Consider the following 26,706-nt stretch of genomic DNA (forward strand, 5'->3'; position numbering starts at 1 on the left):
TGCCACTCTGCTCTACCAACACTCCCACCCATCTCAGAGTGACACAGCATTCACAGTGGAAACTAAGGTAGTGTTTCTTACAACTAACTTCTTACAGGGGCAGGTGGGAGAGAGCCTGCATTTGGCGAAGCTGGAGGCGAGCACTTCACTTCTAGTAACATTCAGGGAAGTTATTCGCCAGCAAGTATTCGAATGCTAGGCAAGACCACAGACAGGGAAGTGTCGTTAGCATCAGGGAGAACAAGGGAAGCTGAACCTGTCTTTTGGGGGTAGGATGGGAATGGGAGGCAGCTCAGGTCCAAGGCACTTAAGTCCTGTCTCATTTCTCCTGAGACCTGGCTTGATCCCTGGCTCAAATGACAGGCTAAAAGAAGGCTCTTCTTAAAATGGACTCAGATGTTTCCACCCTTCAGATGGGCTGAAGTAAAAATAAAATCGCAGCTTAGCTATAGTTCCCAAAACTCCTCAGAGACCTCTGGTCTCCCCGGGGATGTTCCTCGGATTCCTTAGGGGCTTCTCAGGAGGCATTCTTACCTCTGCTATCTTTCAACCCCACAAAGGGTTACCTGGGAGAGGACATCTAGAATTCATACCCATCTACTTCCTGCAGATCTGGTGTTTTTAAAGCCTGCTAAACTAGTCATTCCTAGGTTAACAGATTTCAGGCCTAAAAAACAAGTCCTAGAATGAGGAAGAAAACAGAAGCATTTAACTCAATTGCTGCCCTTTGTAAAGGTGACTTAATGGGCCTATTCTGACGCCTTGCATTACTTCTAAGAGAAAACCTTCAGTTACTAGAAAGATAGGAAAATAGGGGCCCTGGTTCAATGTACTTTCTACTTGGGAAGAGAGCTAATTAAACCTCGTTTATCAAAGACTCACCCATTTTCCTGTCCAAACAGAACTGATTCTGTAGCACTAAGTTCCCTTAAGAGCCTCTGTTAGGATTTCAGGAGTTGAGGCTGATATATTCTCTACCTCGCCCACACAGCCCCTTCCACTGTCCATCCCCGAAAAAAGAATCCTTCCTCAAGATTCTTCCCATAAAGCACCAGGCTTTGATCCTTCCTGAAACACAAGTCCCTCTGGGACACGCTTGCTGTTACATATCCCTTACTGCAAATAAAAAGCTCAGAAAATGAGTTTTGCAGGGGAGGGACGCACGCAGGGAAACCAAAGCACTGGGTACTTGAAGCTTGAAGGAAAGAAGACATACGAATCCTCTCTGGAGAAAAATTATATCAGCCAGACCCTCTAAAATTTCTCTTACACAATGTCTAGCATTCAATAAAAATTACCAGATACATAAGTCAAACAAAATGACTGAAAACTAAGAAAAAACCCCAGAGAAGATCACTTACCAGTAATCCAGACACTTTATTAGACTCAGAGTTTAAAACAGTATGATAATAATAATCTTCAAAAAAAATTATGAAAAGATGGAGAATTTTACCAGAGAACTGAAATTAAGATTTCAATACATGGCTGAAACAGAAGAACAGACAGAGCACCAAAGAGGATTAGTGAACTAGAAAGTAAGTCAGGAGAAAATATCCAGATCAAAGCATGAAGACAAAACAAGATGGTGAAAATGTGGAAAAGAGCAGCAGAGACATGTGGGACAGGGTAAAAAAGTCCAATTTCCATGTAACTGGAGTCACTGAAGGAAAAGAGAGAGAGAGAACAGGGCAGAAGTAATACGTGAAGTGACACTAGCCATGAATTTTCCAAAAGTGTCGAAAGACATCAAGCCACAAATTCAAGATGTTCTGCAAATCCCAAGCAGGAGAACCATACCCAGGTACGTTATTATTAAAAACTAAAGATATTGGCGCCGGCTCCATGGCCTTGTGGTTAAGTTTGGCATGCTCTGCTTAGGCAGCCCAGGTTTGTTCCCCAGACGTGGACCTACACCACTCGTTGGTGGCCATGCTGTGGTGGCTCACATATAAAATAGAGGAAGACTGGCAACGGGTGTTAGCTCAGATGGAATATTCCTCAGCAAAAAACCCCCCAAAAAAACTAAAGACAAAGAGTAAATCTTAACAGTAGTTGAAGGAAAAAAGACACATCACCTACAGAGAGGTAACAATCATATCGACAGCTCTTTTAATAGAAATGATAGAACAATGACAGAATGGTATCATTAAAGGGCTGAAAGAAATTCACCAATCCAGAATAAATTCAGTAAAAATAGCTTTCAAAAATATAAGTGAAAAAGTAAAGATGTTTTCAGGAAGAAAAAAAAACAACTGAGAAAATTCATTGCCAGAAGAACCAGAAAAGGAAGTTTTTTGGCAGAAGGAAAACGACCCCAGATGGAAGCGTGGATATGCAAAGAAAAGGATAAATGGTAACAGACAGGACAAATACATGTATAGATCTAAATGAATATTGACCATTTAACACAAAAAATTAATGTTTTGAGAGGATTAAACATAATATATGTAGAACTAAAATACATGACAGCAATAACAAAAAAGATAGGAGGGGGAAATGCAGGTAAAGTCTTGGAGGAACCTTGCATTGTCTGAGGAAAAAAAACCAACAGCAACAAAACCCAGTAAGCCTGCCCCTCAGAACAGAAGGGAGTGACTCTTGTGCATGTGCTCTAGGAAGCATGAACAAGAATGCTAGGAGCAACATCATTCATGACAGCAACACACTGGAACAGCCCAAATGCGTGACAGTAAAATAAAGAAACTGTGATGCAGTCATACAATGGAATACTACATAGCAGGAAAACGAATGAGCTACAGACACACATATCAACATGGATGGATCTCAGAAATGTAATACCGAGTTTAAAAAAAGGTCACAAGAGGATATATTCAATATGATTTTGTATATAAGTTCAAAACAGGCAAAATTATAAATACGTTGTTTGGTGACACATAGAATTATGGTAAAATCATATATAGAATAGAAAGTGTGAGTAATACAAAATTCAGGTCAGACATTACTTCAGGGTATGAAGTGAAGGAAGGGAAGTGATCAGGGAAGTTTCAAAAGCACCAGGACATTCTAGTATATGCTATTATATTAGTATGATATTCTAGCATATTCTATTTTTTAAGCTAAATGGTAGGTCCTGGCATTTATTTGATTGTTCTTTAAACTGCACATATACTACACAATACTCTATTGATTTACTCTTCCATAATTTAAAAAATGTTTATGGAACTTGTTTTCTAAGCATGCCACCAAAGGCAGAATTCATTTATTTTATTTTATTTTTTTAAAGATTGGCACCTGAGCTAACAACTGTTGCCAATCTTTTTTTTTTTTTCTGCTTTTTCTCCCCAAATCCCCCCAAGTACATAGTTGTATATTTTAGTTGTGGCTCCTTCTAGTTGCAGTATGTGGGATGCTGCCTCAACGTGGCCTGATGAGCAGTGCCATGTCCCTGCCCAGGATCCGAACCCTGGGCCACCTGAGCGGAGCGTGCGAACTCAACCACTCAGCCACGGGGCCAGCCCCCCAGAATTCATTTTTAAAAATAAAAATCTACTTCAGAAAAATTATGCCAGTATTTGAAATACACCTTATTAAAAAACATCATAAACAGAATGTTTCCTAAATTTTGCCAAGCAGGCAGGAAAAGAGGAAAAAAGGAAGGCAACAAATAACTTAAAGAAGAAAATAAAGACAACTTGGACAGCTATTACTTAGAATCTTGTAGAAAGCTTCTCATTGCAATGATGGAGACAAAAGCAACCTGTATAAAGGCCCCTCCTCTATTTAATCCCTTCCTTCCTCCATAAAAGCAGGGAAATCTTAGAAATGAGTCACCCGGCAAAAGGACAAGAAGCTGACTAAAGGGTAGTGGAGAGACGTGACAGCCTGCACGTTCAAATAACCAAGTTAGCCACAGAGACTTGACACTCTTCTCTTCAAACACAAGCTGAGACCATGCGACTTCAGTTACATCTCTTTGATTAGAGCGGACAGTCCAACGCTGCGAGCACACGCCACAGGAGGCAAGGCAGCACTTAAAATGTGATCAGCACAAACTAAGATATGCTCTAAGTATAAAATACATACTGGGGCTCTAAGACTCAAGGTGAAAAAAAGAATGTAAAACAATCAACTGTTTTTACACATTGATTGCAAATTGACATGATAATATCTTGGATATAATGGGTTAAATAAAAATCTTAAAAATAATTTCATCTGTTTCTTTTTACTTTTTTAATGTAACAACTAGAACATTTTAAATTACAAATATGGCTCACATTATACTTCAATTGGATAGTGCTGGTTTAGAGGTCTGACTCTAAGTTTAAGGACACAGCTTATGAAATTAAAATTAAATTCAGAAGGTAGCCAAACCTTGAATTTCAGTTTTCTTCACAAGGCTAGACAGGCAACTACATGCAACGCTGGAAAGCTCGGAGTCCGTGCTCCGATGACAGGGAGCCACTGAAGGGCTGTTCATCTTTGCCGGGTACCCGCCTAGGACAGTGCCCGGAACACTATTAGAGCAGAAGAAAGATTTGCTTTCCATTTCTTTTCAACTCTTTAGCACCTAACCCCATCCAAACTTTATAGAAATGATAGATTCTACTTCAATAAGGGGAAAAAAATTCTTTTCTCTTCTCTACCTTTAATTGAATAAATGGTTATTTCCTAAATTCTAGAGCCTTCTTCTGTGCTCGTATAAGACCCTGTCTTGGATATTGCTCCATCATCTTCTCTCTCGTGTCTTCAATCTTTCTGGCCTCTTCCTTTCAGACTGACAAATAAAATTGAATCTGTTCAATCTTCAAAATGCCTTCCTTCAACTTTCCCTCCCATTCAAGCTATTGCTCTTCCATTTTCTTCTCTCTGTGGCCACATCTTTTAAAAGGATGTTCTAGACTTCCTGCCACCACTGTCTATTTTATAGTAAATAATACAAGACAGAGATCAAAACATAAAACGGTGTTCCTCAATACACATCAATCTGGACATAAATGGAAACATATTTAGTGACAGTTGATAACTGATTTTTTAGCACCTCTCCCAGATCAGCGGGAGCCCAGGTATCGGGTGCAGGTATAGGGCTGAAGGGCGTATCCAAGGGGCAGCATCTAGGGAAGAAAATACAAACCATCCAGAGTCCAAGGCAAAGGTGGGAGACAAGACGGAAAGAATTCCCCGAGACGGAATGAAGAGCTCTCGTTTCTTTTCTTAGGGTGCCTGTGGCTTTGCTGATGGGCAATAAGGGGGTCTCTCAGAGGACCTTTGATGACTGCTGTTAAGCCTACGAAACAGTCAGAGGGACATGGAAACAGGAATTCATTGCCTTAGAGGTCTCTCTTTTTTTGGGGGGGAAGATTAGCCCTGAGCTAACATCTGCTGCCAATCTTCCTTTTTGCTGAGGAAGACTGGCCCGGAGTGAACATCCATGCCCATCTTCCTCTACTTTATATGTGAGACGCCTACCACAGCATGGCTTGCCAAGCAGTGCCATGTCCACACCCGGGATCCGAACCGGTGAACGCCAGGCCGCCAAAGTGGAACGTGCAAACTTAACTGCTATGCCACTGGGCCAGCCCTTAGAGGTCTCTTAACCTGCAGATAAGTGCCACAACTTCCTAAGTTAGCAAAAGAAGAATGCAAAATGGTCTTAAAATCAACTTCAGAACTTCAAAGAATGAGATGAGAAAATAAAATTGGGAGATTGTTCCTTTAAAAACAACCACTCTAGAGATTCACTGACAGCAGCCGTTTAGACTCCAAGGGGAGTGACGCCTGTTGAAGCTGTGCTCAGGACCCTGACTGTCCTGCTCACCTTTGTCTGCCCAGTGCGAGCGACAGCGCCTGGCACGGGGTGTGGATGTACACATGGCAGTGCCAACTCTGGAATGACAGGCACTGGTCTCCCTCGTGAGCCCAGAATGAACCCAGAGTAGATTTTAGAATAAATGACCAAAAGACTGTTCACTGGTTTGACTTCCACGTCTTTATTTTCAAAAATGGGCTCTTTTTCCTCTCTTTAGCTGCGTGTGCTAATTCCTTTTCTTACGTTGAGGGGCATCCGGTTTAGGACGCTGCTGATACTTATTTATCTGTTCTGCATATTCAGTGCCAGATGATACCGGGGAGACTAAGAGATTCTGGCCAATCATTCTCTTCAAGGCATGTTACTGTGTTTCTGTTACTATAGATGTGCATACAAACTCAGTCTATATTTGCAATAACCACAGGTGTGGTTGAGGCAGCAACAGGAAAACAGCATTGTCAAGTGGGAACCAGAGAAGCGCTGGGGTCACACATTTGAGTTCAAATTCTGGCTTCATTTATTAGCTGTGCGACCTTGGGCAACTTCTGGAGCCTCAGTGTCCTATCTGTAAACTGAGATAATGCCTAACTCCTGCAGTCTGTCTGTTCCTAACTCCTTTCCTTTCCTCCCTCCTATCAACAAAAACTTACTTAGCCATCACCTAGTGCTAGGCACTGTTCTAAGGGCTGGGGATGCAGCAGTGAACAAAACACACAAAACTTTTGGTCCTCATGGGATTTATATTCTAGTCACGTGGACAATAAATAATATAAATAAATAAGATGGAAGCAGTAATAAATGTTAAGTAAAAACTAAAGCAGGGAAGGAGGATGAGTATTGGAGGAGGGGGTTGTAATTTTAGATGGGAGAGGGGTGCCAGAAGAGCCTCGCTGACAAAGCACCATTTGGATAAAGAAGACGTAGGTGGAAACCATGCAGCTATGGAACAGGAAGAGAGAACTGCTGGTGAGAGACCCCGAGGCAGACAGGTGAGAAATAGTGAGAAGGTCAGTGTGACGGAGCTGAGTGAGGTAGAGAGTGGTCATGGGCAAGAGATAAGGTCGGAAAAGTACTGGGGGAGGCAGACCACATGTCACTGCACAGACACTAACTTTTTACTCGGAGTGAAATGGAAGCTGTTGGAGGGGTCTGAGCAGAGACACGACCTGAGTTACGTATTGACAGGGCGGTTCTAGTTGCTGTACTGAGCATCGAGGGGAGGAGGAGGAGCAAAGTTGGAAGCAGAAGGCTGCCACAAGCCCCCAGGCCAGGGCTGGCTGCCGGAGAGCACGGGAGCACGGGAGCCAGGCGGGAGGGGGATGTTCAAAGCTGACAGGATGTGCTGATGGACTGGAGACGTGGTACGACAGAAAGGAGGCAAGGATGACGCCAAGGTATTTGAGCAACTGGAAGAAAAGAGAACGGAGAAAAATAGTTAAAATGGCATAAAGTGCCTAGCACTGTGCCTGGCACACACAGAATGATCAAATATAGTTCTTTCTTCCATTTCAAACTTTCAGTGCTGATTCAGAGCACAGGCCTCCAGAAGGGGTTTAGTCGGGCCATGCTAAAGCTGGGAAACACTTGTAGAGAGAAAAGTCAAATGAGAATACACTCAGCAGTTGGATCTATTGTGCAGACATCGCAACACTGGTTAACTTCCACCAAAAGATGGACCACCTCACGTCCTATAATTACTCATCTGTCAGAGATGGGGGTGAGATGCCAGCCTTCACTGGTCAGTGAGTGCTGTATGCAGAACCATGTTTTCCCCACCAGACAGAAAAGGATCCATGGAAAAGAGCAATAAACCATGTGGTGAAAACCCAAGAAACTTTTACAGAAACACCATTCTGTTATATGCAAATTTCTCCAAATCCTATAAAAGTGACTGTCCACTGGGAGTCCAGGTCCTAAGTGGCGGTCCTCCAACGCTCAGGTTCTAGGTGCCGAGGGCAGTGAAACCAGCACAGAGCACAAACTATGGTGAGCTGAGGAAGCAGGGACAGGAGAGTCCCTTCTGACGGACATTTTATCAGGCTTTACTCAAAGAACATGTTCTTTCTCTCGCTTGCCAAGCAGCCCAACCTAAGCTCTGTCTTGAGAATCAAGGGCCCAATGTGTCTCCTGCCTCAAGGGCCGGGGCAGCTGCCACCCAGCACTGGGATTTTGAGTGAAGGGAAAGCGCTAAGGCTCCACGGTGCAAGAAGTCAGCAGAAGGAGGCCACTACTCCCGCAGTCCAAACACAGGCAGAAAAATGGTCCTCGCTCTACCTCAAGATAAATGTTTCCTCTGAATCCACACGTGAGAAACGAAAACTCTAAATCAAAATTTTGACACTGTTACCTGTCTTAAGTGGAAACAAAAAAGGAGGGATTTCCAGAGAAAATTCTGATTGGAGTGGATGCAGCATGGGAGGGTTGGGGGTAGAAAGACCAGGAGACACATTCCTATTTAAAATGTGCTCTTCCTGCTCAAATTTAGGTCATATCTAGTTTAGCTCTGTCTAAAGAAAACGGTGAAATAGTTTAATGGATTCATGAATGGGATCAGATAATTTCCCAAAACATGGTTTGGGGGTCAAGGGCAAACACCCCTCTGCGGAACAGAAGAGCAGTCGCAGGACGAACCCGCTGCCTCCCTGCTTCCTGCCCGCAGCCCGGGTGCTTGGAGTGAGGCCTCAGCGCCTCTGTCCCGTTAATAAGGACCTGAGTTTGTCTGCTCTGCGCTTCCAGGAGGGCGATTTTCCGAGATGTCTAAATGGAGATATTAGGGTAATTGGAAACGCCAGAGGCAGTGCATGACTTAGCACCAGACGGAGTCACTCGGGCCAGAAAGAAAGTTTGGCTGGGTTTGCAATCTACCTGCTGTGAACAGGCCACAATTTGGTTTTAGGTCTAACTACATAAAAAGCAAGTCCGTTTATTTTTGTCTGGAAGGGCTGGGGCTGTTGACTTTGTTCTGGCCCCCTCTGTGAAAGGCACAACTGTTCTACCCATAAAAATACTTGAAAAAAATAGTTAACATTTGGTATGTCCAGATTATGGTCATATCATGACAACTATCCTAGGCTTAAAAAGTGAAAAATTCAGTTGGGTCTCTTCCCCTTTAAGTTCACCTATAATTACTAAGGGGAGGGGAGGGGGACAAAGGCGAGTAAGCGTCTTCCTGAACAGACCAGCTGATGGAGGGGCATGCATTCTTGTCCAGTGGCTGCCACCTGTGTGCTGGTGCTCCTGAGCCACCTCCCCAAGTGCTGCTGCTCCATGCCCCTGGGCCCCTCCTGCTGGGGCTGCCCCTTGTGTGTCCTCCTGTCCCCACCATTTCCCATTCACACGGCAAACATCTCCCTGGACTTCCAGATTGGGCACAGGTGTCTGTTCCTTCCTCTGTATGAGTCTTCCTTGCCCGGGGGTAGAAAGGTCTGCCCCCTCCTTATGGCCCCAGTGCACCTGCACAGACTTCTGTCCTAGCATCTGGAACGCTTTCTCACACACATTTGTTTACGGGACCTTCCCCCGTGCTGGACTGTGACCCTGAGGGGGGAAGCCCTTTGTTGTATTCATGTTTGCTTCCCCTGTGCCTAGCACAGAGCCTGGCATTTTCAGTTGTTCATATACACTTGTGGACTTACTGTATAGACACAATTGATTTGCCAATATGAGATTATACTTTTTGCACATGGGTAAGTCTACAATGAGTCAGCTCTGTGTGTGGAGCTAGACAAAGTTAAGATGCCTTTGACTGAGCATCTCGTACAGGGTTAGAGCATTTCCTGGTCCTCAACTACACGATTTGGCTCGGATGGTGTAGCATCTACGAAAGAGCTAATTACACAGCAGAGGGACTACGGGAAAGGACTCTGGACTGTCACTCAACTCTCCGCACTCCCGTGAGAATGCGGCCTCACATGGTTACCTTCTGCAGAGATGACATCTCAGAAGGGCCCAGGAATGAAGCCCATTAGACAGGGTGCAACTTGCGCACCGGGCGGGGCGAAGAGTATGGGCTCTGAAGCAGCGAACCTAGGTTCCCATCCGGCTCTCTTCCTATCCTTGGGCGAGTTACTTCACTGCTCTGAGCCTCAGCGTGCTCACGCATGAAGTGGGAGCAGCACTTTGCAGGGTCATTGGGGAGATTAAACAAGTCGGTCCATGTGAGACTCACAATAGTACTTGGCACATGGTGAAGCAGTCAGTAAATATCAGCTGGTAGCGTTTTTAAAGATACCCATTCAGCGACGAGCTGAAATTCAAAACTCCCTTCAACTGTGCAATCCATGTCAATGTCCACCCCATGTTTTCTGTACAGCAACACTGAGGAATAGAGATAAACGTAATTAACATTTTAAACACTTATAGTGAGAATACACTCGCATATCCCACGTGGTCAAACTAATTACTCCACTGCAACCATTTCACAACCTGCAGGACAGAGAACAAGCCTGCCGGTCAGCGTTGACACAGAATATGTGAGACAAAAGGCAAGGAAATACAAAATTAACATTGTGGTTACTCCTTATCGGAACACAGACAAAGCCAGATACACCAACAGTTTGGAATGAAGGAAACAGGTTGTTGGCTTTTGATTGGAATTTCCTAGGATTGTTACCATGTAGTACAGGATTAATCTAAATGTTTCTTTGCACACAGTCGAGTTTACAAGAAAGGTATCAGAAGTGATATAATAAAGGCTTGGATTTCTGTGTGAACAAAACTGCTTTCAAGAAATGTATCATTACCAGGCAGATTAAGAAAATACCAAACACTTAAAAGTGCCCTATAAATAAGTTAGCTTACTGCTTGGTGGGGGTAGGGGTGGGGGAGTTACAGAGGCTAAATAAACAAAAGAGCAGGTAAGTCAAACATATTCAGGTGACTTTTTCTCTGAAGTGGGTGTGACTGTAAGATGAATTATGCTGGTACTTCACAGCATTTTCAAGATAGTGCACGCCCTGACATTTTAAACCATAACACACCACACCACCACTGTCTTAACAACTATAATTTAAGAGCATTTACTGTGTATTCATTTATTTTATCCTCCTGGCAGTACCCTCTACAGCTGGCAAGGGGACTTTCCCAGGACACACCACAAGTAGGTACTCACTGCCCAGATGAGTCAAAGTGGGGGAAAAAGGCAAAATTCGACTGGTTGACCTACAGTATTTCAAGAACAGGATGTCTCCTGGGAAAATGTGGCAAAATATGTCTTTGATGAGATATGTAATTCCATAAAAATAGCAGGGAAAACCAATACAGTATCAGGCGGAATGAAAGAAAATTTAAGATTAGAAATAACCAAATGTTCAGACTCTTTAGTTTGTCATCTTCTGTTTTGAGGGATAAAAGGTAGGAATAAAGAATGTGCTGGAAATTTGGGGAATGTGCTCCAAGCCTCTTTCCTCCTCCTTCACCTCCTCCTCCTCCACACACACTCTCTTTCCACTCCTCTTTGTAAAAGGCCTTTAATTAGCTCACATCCTCTCCTGACCGGGGCTCCTAATCCAGTCCGACACCAGCCTGTTGGCCGGGTGGTGGGGTCTAAGAGCACGCCCTACGGCGGGCTCCCAGCGGGTCCCTGCCGCTCTTATCTCCGCAGATGCCTGATGAGTTTGGTATCTTCCCTCCCAGCCCTCCTGGGAAGCTGCCCCAGCAGGTGCCCATTGGCAATAGTTTTGTGTTACAGGCCTGAATGAATGATCCCCGCAGGAGCTGCCGACTGTTTTCACAGACACAGAAGGCAGTCAAAAGTCCACCGCGTGAACTTGGAATGACCCCAGCTGCAGAGTCACTGGCGGGTTCATCCGGAGGGCAGGCACGCTTTATTAAACAACTAATACTCTTCACAGATAACTTTCTGAAAAAGCAAAAGTGTTAACTCTTTGCAATCTTGCTTTAACTAGCATGTGGAGGGGCTCCACTGTGTATTGAGGGTTTGAACCCAAATGAAGATTTTGAGACAGAAAGAGGGTGATTTCATCTGGCCTGGAGAAGGGTCAGGACTCAGTCACCATTTGGTCCGTTGTTTTGTTAAAGTGTTCCAGATTAAAGTAAAAAGGCAAACAGCAAAGGTTGCAGGAAACTACTCTAGTGAGGACAGTGACATCCCTCGGCCAGGCCGACCCCACAGCCATGCCAGAAGAGGGGGCATCCAGACTCCCCTGGCTCGCTCGTCCCCTACCTGCACACCCCTCAGACACACGCGAGAGCAAAGGGAAGAACTCCCACCACCTGCCCGGGGCGGCGTGGAAGTCGTTTTGTTCGTGGCAGCCAGAGGTGGCACAGTTAGTTCCTTTTTGAAGGAGAGCTCAGAAAAGGCACAAGTTCAGATCAAAGTGTTCTCATCAAGTTCTTTCAGGCTTGCGGACAGCTGGCAAGTGAACACATCCATTTCACAGGATTCACCCAGAGGAGTGGCAAGCAGCCATTTCTTCCCTAGGTTTGAATCAGTCCTGAACATTCCCTTTTTTTCTTTTCTCTTTCTCTCTGAGCTCACACAAACTTTGGAAGGAACCCAGTGACAACAATCATAATTAATAACATACATATAAACATTTGGAGAAATTTTAAAAATTCATTTTAACCAACAAAGTTACATTAATTTCGGCATCAACCAAAGACTTGTGTCTATCAAAGTTTTACCTCTCTCTCGTCTCTCCAGCTGCCCTCTGAATCTAATTATGGACGCTTCCCTATTTGTTTTCTTGGGGGGGACGGTCTTGTTTTGCTTTCAGGTGAGGCACAATTTCGCGTGGTTTACTGTCGGAGGAGATCCTGCAGGACTGCGACGTGAGGTGCTTCACAGGAGCGAGACTTCCTCCCCACTCAGGAGAGCTGACCTTTACACAAAACAGACTGGCTCAGCCCGACGAGCCCTCGAGGGCTTTCTACATACCATGCACAGTGCTGGGAGTTAAAAATACCAGGATGAATATGACTAGTGCCTTGTCCTCAAGGAGCTCAGTCTAGTGTGGAGACAGACATATAAACAGATAAAATCAACATAAAGAATGCTGAGAAAACGTACACAATGTCAGGGCTCTGGCCCCACTTACTTTTCTCTCCCTCACTGCTAAAAGGACAAAAAGCAGGTACCCACAAGCTGCTGACTTCATCTCAAAGACGATACCAGATCTGTCGCCAGGAAGCCTGACTTTCAGAGCTGGCCCGGGGACTACCTAGCTTGGGAACCTCACTGGGTCTCGGTTTCTCCATCTGTACTTCGAGGGGGTGAAAAGCTGATCCTCAAGCTCTCCCCAGGTCTGTGTCCTAAGAGGTCTCAGGAAAATGCAAGAGCTTGAGTTGAGGGTCCAACCTGGGAAGAGCTGGCTTTGCCGTGCTCAGCTGGGAAGAGGGAGAAGAGTTTCAGGGTCACGACCTCCCTAAGGAAGACCTCGAGATGGGCTTCAGTGCAAAGGGAGAGGCTAGAGAGTGAAGTGACCAAACGAAATATTATTAAAACAAAGCTTCTCACAGAGCTCAATTTTTTTAAAAAATAAAACTGAAGTTAGACACTGTTCACTGCTGCGTTTTATCTTCTCAAGACAAACAAGCGGCAAATTCTTCCTTGTGCTTAGTCCTAAGAATTTTTCTCTCTCCATATAACTTATTCATTGAAGCACCTCAACTTGTCTTGCAAATTGGTTTTTAAACAACTGTAGTGTAGGAATCCTACAAACTCTACCTGCGGATGCCATGGGACACAAAATCCAGACAGGCAGGTGGCATTCCCAGAAAGAGGCTAAGGAGCTGTCTGCCTTTGCCCGTTTTGCGTTGTTCCTCAGCGACGGTGTGGCTGGACATTTGCATGCCCAATTGAGATTTTAGAACCAACCATTCAGACGGCCCGGCATGGGTGCCAGGAGGGCAAGGCCCTCTCTCGGAAGCAAGGCCTCCTCACAGCGGGCTCTCATGTCAGAAAGCCCCCGAGCCTCCTCTGAGAGGCCTCAGTCTGGCAGGAAGGCAGCGGGCTTAGAGTCGTGAGGCCTGGGCGCCAACCCTCGGTGCCAACACGGACTGCATGATTCTGGCAAAACCAATGAACCCGTGCGACCACATTTCCCATCGCTGAAAGGGAAGTGATTGTCACACCTGCCCTGCTGGCCCCATAGGGATGTTGCAAGGTTAAATTATCTCAGACATGAAAGTGCTTTCACTCCCTAGGGGAAAGAGAGGGTGCCTTCCAGACAGCAATGTGGTCTATGAGAAGGGGCCTGGGTCCTTGTCCTCTTCCACAAGTTCCCTGTCAACCCTGAGGATTCAAGTACCTTTGCTGGGACTCAGTTTCTTCTTCTGTCAAGTGGAAATAATAATACTTCTACTCTTTAATGTATAAGTTTGTGAAGATCAAATAATAATAGAAGTATGTTATAAAGGTTAAATTTCTATAAACCCACAAGGAGCTATTAGTAGCTCTTCTTTTATAACTAATTTTGGCATCATTCTTGCCAATTTCCAAGTTGCCGATAAAGAGAAAACAATCCTGCTGGCCACAATATCCCACTTTGAAACAATACACAGGCAACAAAACTGAAACAATGGGCTGTTTTTGGAAGCATGCTGTACTTAATTTTCATTTCAGTGAAAACACTGAAAGTTACTGATTCCAAACCAACGTGTTATTACATGAATTCAATAGCTTGCAGGAAGTGTTTACTTAAACATCTTCCTCTAATAAAGCAAACAGATATTTCGCACAAATATTATTTTAATTCATTAGATTAAGAGGGACTAGGTTTTCCCCTCTTTCCCCTAGAACGGTTTTCCAAGGCCTGCCACCACTTGCAGCAGAGCCCAGGCCTGATCCAGTCACGCAGGCCAGGTCTCATTTGATCCAGGTCAACATCTTAGACCTGAGCGATGGTGAGCGGAGGAGATGAAATAGGATCCTGAAAGTCAGCAGCCTTTTCCTATCTGTATTTCTATATATACAGCATGATTTTGGATCTCAGTAAGCTTACAGATGTGTTTGGGCAGAAAGTCATAAACTTTCTTAAAGTTTCTGTTCATTTCACATAAAAAGCATAAAATAGTTAGGTAATAAAAAAAAATCCAGCAGGTATTTCACTTATTTAATATCTATTTGTTGAATGCATACTATCTGAAAATGCTATACTAGATAAAGGAGAACCCACATGGATGCAACCTGGATCACTTCAATTTTTCTTACAACAAATATTTATGGCTAGTCACAGGGGAAATTGGCAAAAAATGATGACAGATAAGATCTTTGCCTTCCAGGAGCTTTATGTCTACTCTGGGATGCAGATGAACAGACAGACAATTGCATCACACATTTCGTCTCAAGCCGATCTCATCCTTGAGGAAGAGAATAAAGTGTTCTTTCTTTGGGCCCCACAGCACTTATCTCATAGAACTGCAAATATCTTGCACAGATCCCAGTTGCAATACTTACTCTCTCTGTATTATGATTACTTACTTCTTGTCTGCCTTAGCTATTCCATATCCCTCAAAAAAAATTGTTTTTTAAGTCTGACTTTCCTAAGTGCCTGCCACAGCACCTAGCACCTAATTGACAATGATCCAGTGTTTGCTGAATGGATGTTTGAGACGTGCACAAGTGGTTATTATTTTCCAAGGAAAAATGTGGTCACTGCCTTAATGGAAGCACAAAGTGCCCTGGGAATTTAGAGTGGGAAGAATCTTCTAGAACATTTGGATTGGACTGTTCCAGGTTGGCACCTGGAACCATTTGGCCAGAGATGGGGAGAGGGGCACTGCAAACAGAGTTAACTGATGAGCAAAGGCGCAAAGGTGAGGAGGGAGCAGGCAGTGGCAGGGACAGAAAGTGATCCAGTGGGCAGCTTCCTGCCACCTTCTCTCTACTCCCCTTGACTCCCCAGTTGGCCCTGAGTTTTTGAGCTGATCTCCACCCTCCTCATGTGCCTAAGTAGGAAATTTCCTATTCTTAGAAATGGCACAGGAAGGCTTCCCCACTGGTATTTAACAGGAAAGAAAAAGAGAAGCCATGTTTCCCGCGTGCCCGTCTGATGCAGTGTGGTGCGGCTCTGCTGTGACCCACTGACCAGCTGTGCCTCCGAGTCGCCACGGCAGGACCCTGAGCCTCCCTGAGGAGTTAGGCCTGGACGTGTCATCATCTGGCTGTGAGGAAAGACAGACTCTCGTCCCTTCTGGAAGTACCTTTCTTTCCTTCCACGGTCTCTCTTATGGGGGATTTCCCCTCACCTCCAACAAGGCAGAGATTACTTCATGTAATGTCCCGACATAAGCTTACATTTTTCTCCCTACCACTCTCCACTCCACAAAAAACTCTGTTCCAAGAATTCTCCTCGTCACACACCCTGTTTGTGAGCTCCCAAATCTTTCACATAAACAGCATCACAGTTAATGAACGATTCCGTAAGCCTCTAAAGGGGAAAGATGCATTTTTCTCCACCGGTGTTCTCTGCAACCCACTCTGCAGGGAAGGACATGCTACCAAGGCTCACGGACAACACTGACGACAGAAAACCCCAGTCTGCCACGGAGATGTCAGTTTCTATATATCAGGTAGGATTCAAGGGGTCCGGCAGTGTTCTAGGAGTCAGGAGACCAAAGGCGTCCGAAGCTCTGCCACTTCGGTCTGGCTGTCTGAGCAAGCTATCTACTTCCGCTGGACCTCAGTTCGTTCACGGCGGTGGCGGTGGCAACAATACATCTCCTGCCTGGTTTCAGGCTTACAGAAAGGAACAGAGACCTACAAACGCATCATCGACAACTAAAAATCAAGACAAACATAAAGAACTATTATTATTCCAATAGGAATGATTAAACTCTAACAAGTTAATCTTACTTCTCCTTTCCTCCAAAAGGCAAACCATAGAACAGGTCAATAAAACTAACCACAAAACTCTCAGGAACAACACAATATCCTCAGTGTTCTCCATCTTGCTTCCTAACTCACACAATGGCATGGCAAAGCATCAGAAAGCCAATCTGCTGGCAGAACTCAGAGACATAAACCTCCCGACGAAATTTGAAAAGCTGTACTACAGACTAAGAAGAGGTGAGAAAGGAAAGAAAAGGACAACTGGAGAGAATGTGTTTATTTTCCGCCATTAATTGACAGTGGGAAAGCACAAGTCTCCCTAATTTCATGTACTCTATGCCGAAAACCCAAATATTCTTATTTTAAAATGACATCCTAGGTGCTTAGAAATGCTTAAAGTGGTAAAGTTCAGGAAATGGCTCAAGGAAATTACAATCGAGCATGTGCATTTCGAGAAGATGGCTACTGGAGCACACACTGGAGCGCCGACCTCTGGTCAGCTCCTGGGCGGAGCAGCAGAGGCCTCCGTGCAACAATCCTGCGTTATTTAAATGTGACTAAATCTCGGTGAGCACACCAGGTGTGAGAAAGTACAGTCAGCTTGCTCAAATGCTTTTGAGTCATGCATTTTCTGTTTTGTTAAAGAAAACTCTCTCCTTTTCTCCCATTTCAATCCTTTGACATAAGATTGGGATTCCCAGATAGTAAAGATTAACTCGGAAAGTCTAGAAATTGCAGTTGGAAAACCCCAAGGAACAACGCAGAGGAGCTCAAGATGGGAGTGAATGGAAAGGTGTTTGAGTTTTACTTTTAACAGATATTGTTTCCAACTGCTTGTGTTTTAGCTTCTACAATGGTCTGGGTTTGGCAGACCTTATATCTGAGAAACTGCACTGTGGGGAGGAAAAACATCTAGGCAGACTCCTAAATTCACTTTCTTCTAAAACTTGTGGCTCCAACACTCACTCACTATTAACCTTTAGTCGAGGGAACTGACTGCTGTGGTCTTATTTTTCTCGTCTGTAAAACGGAGACAATGCTTCCTTCCTTACGGGGACCTGTGAAAATTAAATGAGGCAGCCGACGTAAAGCTCCTAGTGTCACACCTGGCATAGGGTAGTCATTCAATAAATGCTGGCTATGTTATCCACTTCCTTTCTGATTTTTAAGGATGATATTGACCAAGGAATCCTCTCTTTCTCTTAAGAAAGCACTTTGATTTAGCTTTTTTTCAAAATGGAGAGAGACTTACAGAGATAGTAATTATAAAGGAGAAAGAAGTAAAGGAAAATAAAAAGGACCTTCCCCCCAAAGTGAGTGTCTTGACCTTTTACTGCCCAGAATTAGAATTTGATTTGTCCTCTATATGTTTATTAAAATGGGTTATAGTTTGTCTCACCTTAAGTTTGTCACAATTTTTCAAGAAAGGCCAAATACTGATACGATTAATACTGAAATGCAGCAAAGGGATGCACCACCACGTACGCCCGGGGGAACTCTTTCCAGTCGACCTAAGCAAGCTTGAGCGCACTCTTCTTCTACTCTCTGTTTACACTGGAGCAGAAAACCACTGCTCTTCGGGGGACACAGATATTTCCTGCCTTTTCAATTTAGCAACTGAACATCCTTTTCCACCACACAGACTGCAGTTTTGGAAGACAGAGTGAATTCCTCTGAAACATGAGATGCTCAGTCTAAGAAGATAACTTAAGGATCAGATTCTTAACTGAACTACTATTAGGAAATGAAGACAAGTTTTAAACTTTTCCAATCTTTCTGTTTTAAAACTAGAGCTTGAATGGTGGTGTCATTGCCCTGCTACTTCCAGCTACTGAGCTGCTGGATTAAGGTGGAAAGAGGGCACAGCTAAACCCCGTGCTCCGAGCTCCCTCATGAGCAAGGCTGCCCAATAGGGTAGGTGGGGACTGACTTGGAATTGTGGTCACTCATGTGATTCTCACGCCATCACTCCCCCGCCCAACACACTTCCAATTCCCATAGATATTTGAGATTTGACCATGTTAGAACAGGTCATGGATGGGTCATCCAGCATCTAAAATTTGCCTGTACCCAAAAAGGGCTCAGACTAAGGGAATCATTTTAGTATTCAAGGTTATCAGAGGAAAATAAAACAAAAACTCTGTTGCCAAGAATTTGCGTCATTTCTCTATATGCAACAACTTGAAGGCACCTCCTCTTGGCTGGAAAAGAAATCCCTTGGGTGACTTATTTAGGATCAAAGTCTTTTTGAAAATAGAAAACTCTACATTCTCTGAGGGATAGATCACTGTGTGAAGTGAATTTCATCTGACCTGAAGTTTTGTGCCAACTTAAATACACTAAAACCCCAATGCTTCTAAGAAGGCATTCACCTACATGGTACATGGAAAAGCTATTATGGGGATAATCAGCTTGACTATAAAATGGAACAGTCATACATAATGACAAAAACAGATACAAGTCATAAATTGCTTTTTCCCCTTCAGAATCCACACAGGCAGGCACTCAGTACATTCTTTTGTGCAAAGATAAAACTTTTGCCTTGAATAAACAGTGCTTTTAGTCTTGTTTGAGCCTTATAAATAAACTGCCTACAAAACAAACACAAATGCTGTTTCTTAAACAAAAGGCAGATGGACCCCGCTGCCCGCACAGTGCATGCGACAGGAGGCTGGCTAACGGCAGGCTGGCTGAGGACTTGTGGGGCGGGGACATGGAAGTCAGTTTCCTCTGGGTCGCTGCTATGCCCTGGATCTGGTCTTCTGGGCACAAAGGGCCAGAGAAAGGTTCTCTTGGAAGGGCAGAGGCTCCTCCATGCACTGTACCCCAAATAGAGACCAAAGAAATGGAACAAAATACTATTTAAAGTCCTGCTAGGTTTCCCACTGGACAATCTGAACAGTCTCAATCTCTTTCTCTCTCTCTTTCTCCTTCTCACTTAACTTGCCTGTATTTATCTTCACATGGTTTTCCTAAAAGTCATCCAAGTTCATTCTGCAAGTAGGCAGGGCTTTTTGTTTTTCTCGTCGTTTTTATTTTGTAATATATAGAGGCATGTCTAGAACAAATCAAGCAGTTAGTAATCTCTCAAAAGTGTAACTAACAATGAGAAGTAAGACACTAGTGCAGAAGGTCAGGTCTTGGCTCTGCACTTACCTGGTTGACCTTGAGCAAGTCACCTTACCTCTCAGGGCCTCAGTTTCTTCATTCATATAATGGGGCTAATACTCCCTATTCTCTCTCCCGAGCCGGTTATTTGACGATCAAATGATATCGCATGAGTAAAACCACGTTTGCAGTCATGTAGGTTCTTAGTCTTATCCAGGAGATGGGGATGGTCATAACCAATCTAGCACAAGAAGGACCATGGCCACCACTGCTCCCTGAGGGCCTGCTCTGTTACAGAGATGAGATGATGGCAGTCACCTTACCAGCTAACAAAGTGATATCAAATAATAAGTTTCACATGGGAAGTTAGCAGTGGTTAATTTTTTTTTTATATTCTCTACAGTGCCTGGAAGAAAGCCTTATACACACAAAAGAAAAACACAATACAGGAGAAAAAACAAGGCCTTTAGAATTCACTGGACTTGGCTTAAAAATCCATGCTGTTATTTCCAGTTGTATGACCCTGAAAAAATGATGTAACTTCTCTAAGTCTCGGTTTCCTGATTTGAAGACGAGATTAGCCTACATAAGACAATGTGTGCAAGGGTCTGTCACAAGGCCTGACACACAGAAGTGTTCAGTAAATGTTAATAGATGAACATGTGTTCCACGGTGAGGCACGCTATTTCAATCCTGTTCCTATGCCTTTTCCTACTAAAGCCATTTGTAGCAAGAAACACTATAAAACTATTAGCTCTTTATCCAATTCATAACAAGCAAAGCTGATTTAAAACAATAAAATGGGCCGGCCCTGTGGCCGACTGGTTAAGTTTGTGCACTCCGCTCGAGTGGCCCAGGGTTTCGCCAGTTGGGACCCCAGGCGTGCATATGGCACTGCTCATCAAACCATGCTGAGGTGGAGTCCCCCACAGCAGAACTAGAAGGACCTACAACTGGGACGTAAAACTAGGTACTGGGGAGCTTCGGGGAGAAGAAGGAAAAAAAGATGATTGGCAACAGATGTTAGCTCAGGTGCCAATCTTTAAAAAAAATAAAATAAAACAATGGCTAAAACTACATAGAATAAAATGTATTGACTAAAAACCAACAGAAAACTCACGTCTCCCTGACAAAAAATTAGATCTACAAGATTTGAGCTGGGAAATTTGAGGGCTTCATAGAAATAAATGCCATAAAGCAAAAGAGAAAAAACGAAACGTACCATACAACTGCATATAGTGAATAATGAACCATGAATTCTAATTTCCATGAACAACTGACTTTGATTAAAATAATTTCAGTTAAAAACAGTAAAAATTATTAAAATATTTGTATTCATAAACACAGAGTCAAAACACACCTGGGATCAAAAAGGCACCCAGGATCAAGAGCACCCTACACTGCCTCGGTAAAGACACAGAGAGGGAGGGAAAACAGGACAGAGCGCGCAGAGGCTCCACCAGTGATGATCAAAGTGCTCCCCTCCTTCGCTGGAAGAGATTAAGCATGCTGTTGGCTACGTCCTTAGGAAGGCCAGGTGGCAGCTGCACAGAGCAAGCACTGAGTTCCTACAGGGGCAGAGAGGAGAACGGGATCGCTTGCTCTGTTGTTAACATCTGAGATTGTCTTAGTTTGAAAAGAAGTTTTAGCTTTTTGAGAATAACTATGTAATTTTCCTGTAAGTATATAAAAATATTACACAATAACCACAGATAGAAGGGAAACTAGAGTCTATATAAGAGAGGGAATTAGTTCAAGGGGCGTCTCTCCAATTCTCTGGCTTTGAGAGAGGTTGGAGGGCACTGCAGATATTCACGAGACACTCAACTGGGAAAAAGTATGCTTTTTGCATTTCATGCTGCAGAGAGAAACCTGTTCCTCTGACATGATTCTAGAACTTGAAATTCTGTGCTTTTTAAAAATAAATCATATTCCTAGAAAGGATTCCAGGATCAATAGTTTTGCCACGGCCTAGGAATGGGATCAGATCTTTGAGGTTCTGTTCAAAGGGTCTGAGTCATTTTGCCAAGATCCAGGCAAGGGAGTCGTGGGATAGATGCCCACAGCTTGGCAGTTCAGCCCTAAATCATATCATTTCACATTTGGAACCCATAAGCTGATTTTTGGAGTTGGGAGATGACAAGAAAGACTGCCAGAAATAAAGGGATAAAGGCATAGGTTGCTTCCTAGTTATAGTTCCTTGCAGATAATATTAAATAAATTAAATAACAGTTAAAAATTTAAGGAGAAAGTCCAGAAGTGGATATGATAAACTTGAAATTAAAAATCTGCTGTGAGGGGCTGGCCCCGTGGCCGAGTGGTTAAGTTCGCGCGCTCCGCTGCAGGCGGCCCAGTGTTTCGTTGGTTCGAATCCTGGGCGCGGACATGACACTGCTCATCAAACCACGCTGAGGCAGCGTCCCACATACCACAACTAGAAGGACCCACAACGAAGAATATACAACTATGTACCGGGGGGGCTTTGGGGAGAAAAAGGAAAAAATAAAATCTTTAAAAAAAAAAAAAAAAAATCTGCTGTGAGGGGTCAGCCCAGTGGCACAACAGTAAAGCTCACACACTCTGCTTGGGTGGCCCAGGGTTCGCCAGTTTGGATCCCAGGTGCAGACCTACGAACCACTTATCAAGCCATGCTGTGGCAGGCATCCTACATATAAAGCAGAGGAAGATTGACACAGATGTTAGCTCAGGGCCAATCTTCCTTAGCAAAAAGAGGAGGATTGGCGGTGGATGTTAGCTCAGGACTAATCTTGGTCAAAAACAAACAAACAAACAAAAAAATATATATATGTATGTGTGTGTGTGTGTGTTTGTGTGTGTATATATATATATATTTGCTGTGAATAATTCACAACATCTATACACAGACCTAACCAAGACCTGCAGGTCTATTACCTTCTTATGTGACAGAATGAATTCCCTTTTAGCGTCTCACTGGGTTTTCACATACTTCATCTCTTTTGCTCCTCAGGTCCACAGGACAGGGGGAATTACCTTTTCATAGGTTAAAAAAAACAAACCCTCAAGATTAACAGAGAAAAGGATTACTTAAAGGTAGGCATGGAATTAGCACCCAGGTATCCTGACTGCCGGCCCCTAGCTCCCCTCAAAGCACAAACCTATGTCCGCAACAATGGTTTACGTTCTTTCGGGAAGGATGGACCTCTCTGAGTCCAATAAAAACTTTAGATCCTTCCTCCAGAAAAATGCACATGTATGTAATATTTATAATCAATTTCCAGAGTTTTATGGAGCTTTTCCACTTCACTCAAAGCCTGCTGAGCCACAGTTAAAGCCTCTGGTCTTTGCAGCCAAGTGGGGCTGGCTGGCTGGCGATGCGAGGTGCACTTCTGCCTTCTCTTACCCCTTTCTTTAATCACTGGCACTCAGGCACTCTGCAAAGGAACACTTCCCACAGGCCAACTGTTGATTACTGTGGTCATTTGCACTTCCTTAAACTCCTTTTGTGTACACAGAAGAGCAAACAAAACATTCCCCCAAAGCAACATTAAAGGTCTGATTTCAACCCACAAAACTACAAGAAAATGCAGATCTTTAGCCAAACAACATACATGCAGAAATCACAGATGACCTGAATAGGTATCTAGTCAATAGACCTGCTTTTGGAGCTACCATTTCCTATATGAAGGGGTAACTTTAATGTCCTTTGCTTTCTCATTTTAGAGATATATGGACTAATTTTTGTAACACATCTAGGGTTGTTGGTATGAAAATAAATTACAAAGCAATTCCTCTGAGTAGCACCCTGTGAGGCCAATACGGATTAGCTTACTAAAGGCAAGAGAAATACATGAAGAAGGACCCCAATCACAATGGGGAGCAGGGTTCCATCTGAGAGGCTCAGTCCTGGAAAGCAATACCCTTATGCAAATCCAACAACAACATAAAGCATGACATCCAATAAAATGCATAATCGCTGCCACCCAGGCCTTCACATGGATTTTGGGGGAGGGTGAGGGCAAGGAGTATTCTGTGCTTTCTTTCTGCTTAAATTATATTCTCATGCTGACTCTCAAGCAGTTTTACAGGGGAAACAAAAGAACCAGGAAACAAATGAGACACCCATAAACGAGGAAGAACAAAGAAAGGGCTGATCCTTTTCCCCAGGATGTTGCAGGGAAACTCCAGAGAAACCCACACCAGGCCCCCCGTGGAGAGCTCATCGGTGAGTCCACAACTTCTTCCTTCTCAGCCAGAAGGTTAGCTAGAGTGTTCCTGACAGCCAGCGTGGCCCAGGTGGAGTCTGAATCTGCCACGCTCCGTGCCTGAGACCCTCCTCCTCTGCAGACCGTTACACACTGGCTTTCATTCTAAGGCAGAATGGTTTCTTGGTGGCTAAAGTCTGAACAGTTTACATCATCACAAATGTAACAAAGTAAAGACCCATTTCTCTTATTCAGTACGTATTTTTCAAAGTTTTCACAATGTCATCTCTCATTTCATTCTCACACTAAGCCTCCAAAATAGGAGCATTTCAATTCCAGGTTGAGGAAAGCCTCTCAATAAACCAGAAGTGCATTTTTTTTCAAATTAAAGCAAAGTCCAGGAGTACAAAGAAACGAACGATAAAACCAAGGAGACTTTCCTATGTTAATTAGAATTTAATAAAATTAAATAAAATCTTTAACTAGGCATTTACAACTAAATATTTAAGTGAATCTGTTCACATCAAGCTTAGCGGCTAGGAGAACACAGAGGAATCTGTGCCGCCACGGTGATGCTTTATGTTGCCGTCAGGGGTGAAGTCCCAGGGCAGCATGAGAAACGAGCCGAGGCATAAACGTGCACGCTCATTCAGACTCAGAACCTGAGTCTGTTCCTAGCGTGATTTATAAAGCTCTCCAGCTCCTGCCTCTCACCCTTTCTCTACAAGTAAGTGTTGCCTCTTCTGAACCACAGGCCAAACAGTACACTTTTGGTCTGGTTTAACATAACTCCAATATTGAAAAAACTGATCTGACTAGATAACTATCATCTATGGAAAACAGGAATAAATTTCCAGCTTCTACACATTATTATCAAGAATGCCACACAAGGGGCTGGCCCCGTGGCCAAGTGGTTAAGTTCACGCGCTCCGCTGCAGGTGGCCCAGTGTTTCGTTGGTTCGAATCCTGGGCGCGAACATGGCACTGCTCATCAAACCATGCTGAGGCAGCGTCCCACATGCCACAACTAGAAGGACCCACAATGAAGAATATACAACTATGTACTGGGGGGCTTTGGGGAGAAAAAGGAAAAAAACAAAATCTTTAAAAAAAAAAAAAAAGAATGCCACACAATATAGACATGTTATCCCACTCTACTTTCTTACCTTCTCTTCATGATAAATTCCTTCGTGGCACCACGAATATCTCTTTTTACAGCCTAATGGCCTAGGGCACAAGTGCACCTACGATTTCACTACAACCAATGCTCTGCAGTAAATAAGCAGAGACAGAGAGCACAGGTGCTTTCTCAAACCCGGTCCATCCACGAAAAGGTCAGTCTCTAGAAGACAAGTTTGTAGAGTTGCCAGGAAGGGGAGGAAAGCAGAGCTCCTTAGAGGCCTACTGTACGCATGTTGCCAAACAGCAACACTCCTTCAACTACCTTCACCTTCTCCAGCTTCACACATAAAAGCAGCTCCTGCCAAAAAATAAACTGTGGAATAACAAAATGTCCACCAAACAAGAGGCCAATGAAAAAGAGGCCAACCAGACAGCAAGCACAGCAGAATCACACCGCTGTCCTTCCACGGCTGGATTCAGACGACTTGAAGGGCTGTGTCACCCTGGAGGCCTATTTCAGCTCAGACTAGCCTGTAAGGTGTGGGGAGTAACCGGCGGATTTTGGGCAGGAGGCCAGCACAATCAAAATCCACGTTCTAGAAAGCAAGTTCATTTCGGTGACATTGTGAAAGAGGCAATGAAATCCAGGGGCCAGGTGGCTATTGCAGTGGCCCAGGGAAGAGACAACCACAGCCCGGACAAAGGCAGTGGTCGTGGAGAGAAGGAAGAAGGTATTTCAGAGGTTCGCTCAAATGGACTGGGTGCCAGGTTACCAGAGGAGGGAAAGGAAGGGCATGTAGGCAGTGAGGAAAAGGCCATGGATGTAACTTCTCACAACCTATTACCCATAAAAGAAATTACAGTCATGCAGAGGACTCAGGAGGTTCATTACAATGGAATTTCACCCCTATTTCCTTACCTTGGCAGCAGAGTTTGATACTCCATGTGTAACATTTCTGATAAGGCCCCCGACATTTCCATACTTTATCAGTCCAGTAACCCCTTCAGAAACATCATTTAAAAGGCCCATGGGATTGCCAAGAAAGTCCACTGATCCTAGGATCCGAGCTGCCTGGCTGAGGAGTTCCTGTCAAATGGAGTGGGGAGAGAGAGAAAATCAGCACTGGTTTACATCTGTGGAGAAAGTCCCAAGCAAAAGCTGAGAAATCAGCCTTGTCCTCCAGTCCCATCACTAAGAACAATGGCCTTTTAATTCTCATCAACTGCAAGCTCCCGTCCTTTCGGGGGCTCCACCTAAACGTCTCCCAGTGCGCACATCCCAGACATCACTTTGAACACTCTTACACTCTTTAAAGCCATTTAGAAGAATAAAAACAGCTCTGAAATAGGAAAGACTCTTTACAACTATTTATTAGTATATACATCACACTCTCCTTTCCACCATTCCTACAATTAGAGAATTAATCAGCAGCAGGGAGAACGCTAAAAGGAAAGTGAGGGAGGGGGCGGACTCCTAGCTCCCTCCTAATCTGTGGAGGAGGTGGCACCAAACAGGGCAAGCCCAGACCTATCAGCAAACCTGCATGCTGTGTCCCTCTGCTGCCTGGTCCAGGTCCAGCGACAGCTGCTGGGTCACTCTCCGTACAGTGCAGTGCAAACAGCACCAAAGAGGAAAGTCAACAGAGGGAGAAAAGAAGGAAAGGAAGGAGACGGGAGGGAGGAGGGAGAAAGGAAGCAAGAAGAGGATATACGCTAACTTTGACAGCTAACAA

At 44.1% G+C, this 26,706-nt stretch overlaps 1 protein-coding gene across 14 annotated transcripts in view; it reads right to left on the reverse strand.

Annotated features, from left to right (window-relative positions):
* Nucleotides 1-26,706, reverse strand: part of VPS13D (vacuolar protein sorting 13 homolog D) — a 253,463-nt gene that overhangs the window by 59,811 nt on the left and 166,946 nt on the right. For 8 of the 14 annotated variants that reach the window (XR_011433299.1, XR_002806312.2, XM_014737614.3 and 5 more), the window contains one exon: nt 25,893-26,060. Coding sequence is in view for 10 of the 14 variants with exons in the window: in XM_014737614.3 (XP_014593100.3) it covers nt 25,893-26,060 (168 nt within the window). In the remaining 4 variants the exon portion in view is untranslated. Of the gene's footprint in view, nt 1-5,924; nt 7,174-19,506; nt 19,956-22,580; nt 22,680-25,892; nt 26,061-26,706 lie in introns of those variants that run through there. The other 6 variants (XM_070253115.1, XM_070253113.1, XM_070253111.1 and 3 more) reach the window with 3 other exon arrangements.

The sequence above is a fragment of the Equus caballus genome, chromosome 2 (genome assembly GCF_041296265.1).
Source record: "Equus caballus isolate H_3958 breed thoroughbred chromosome 2, TB-T2T, whole genome shotgun sequence".
Taxonomy (NCBI): domain Eukaryota; kingdom Metazoa; phylum Chordata; class Mammalia; order Perissodactyla; family Equidae; genus Equus; species Equus caballus.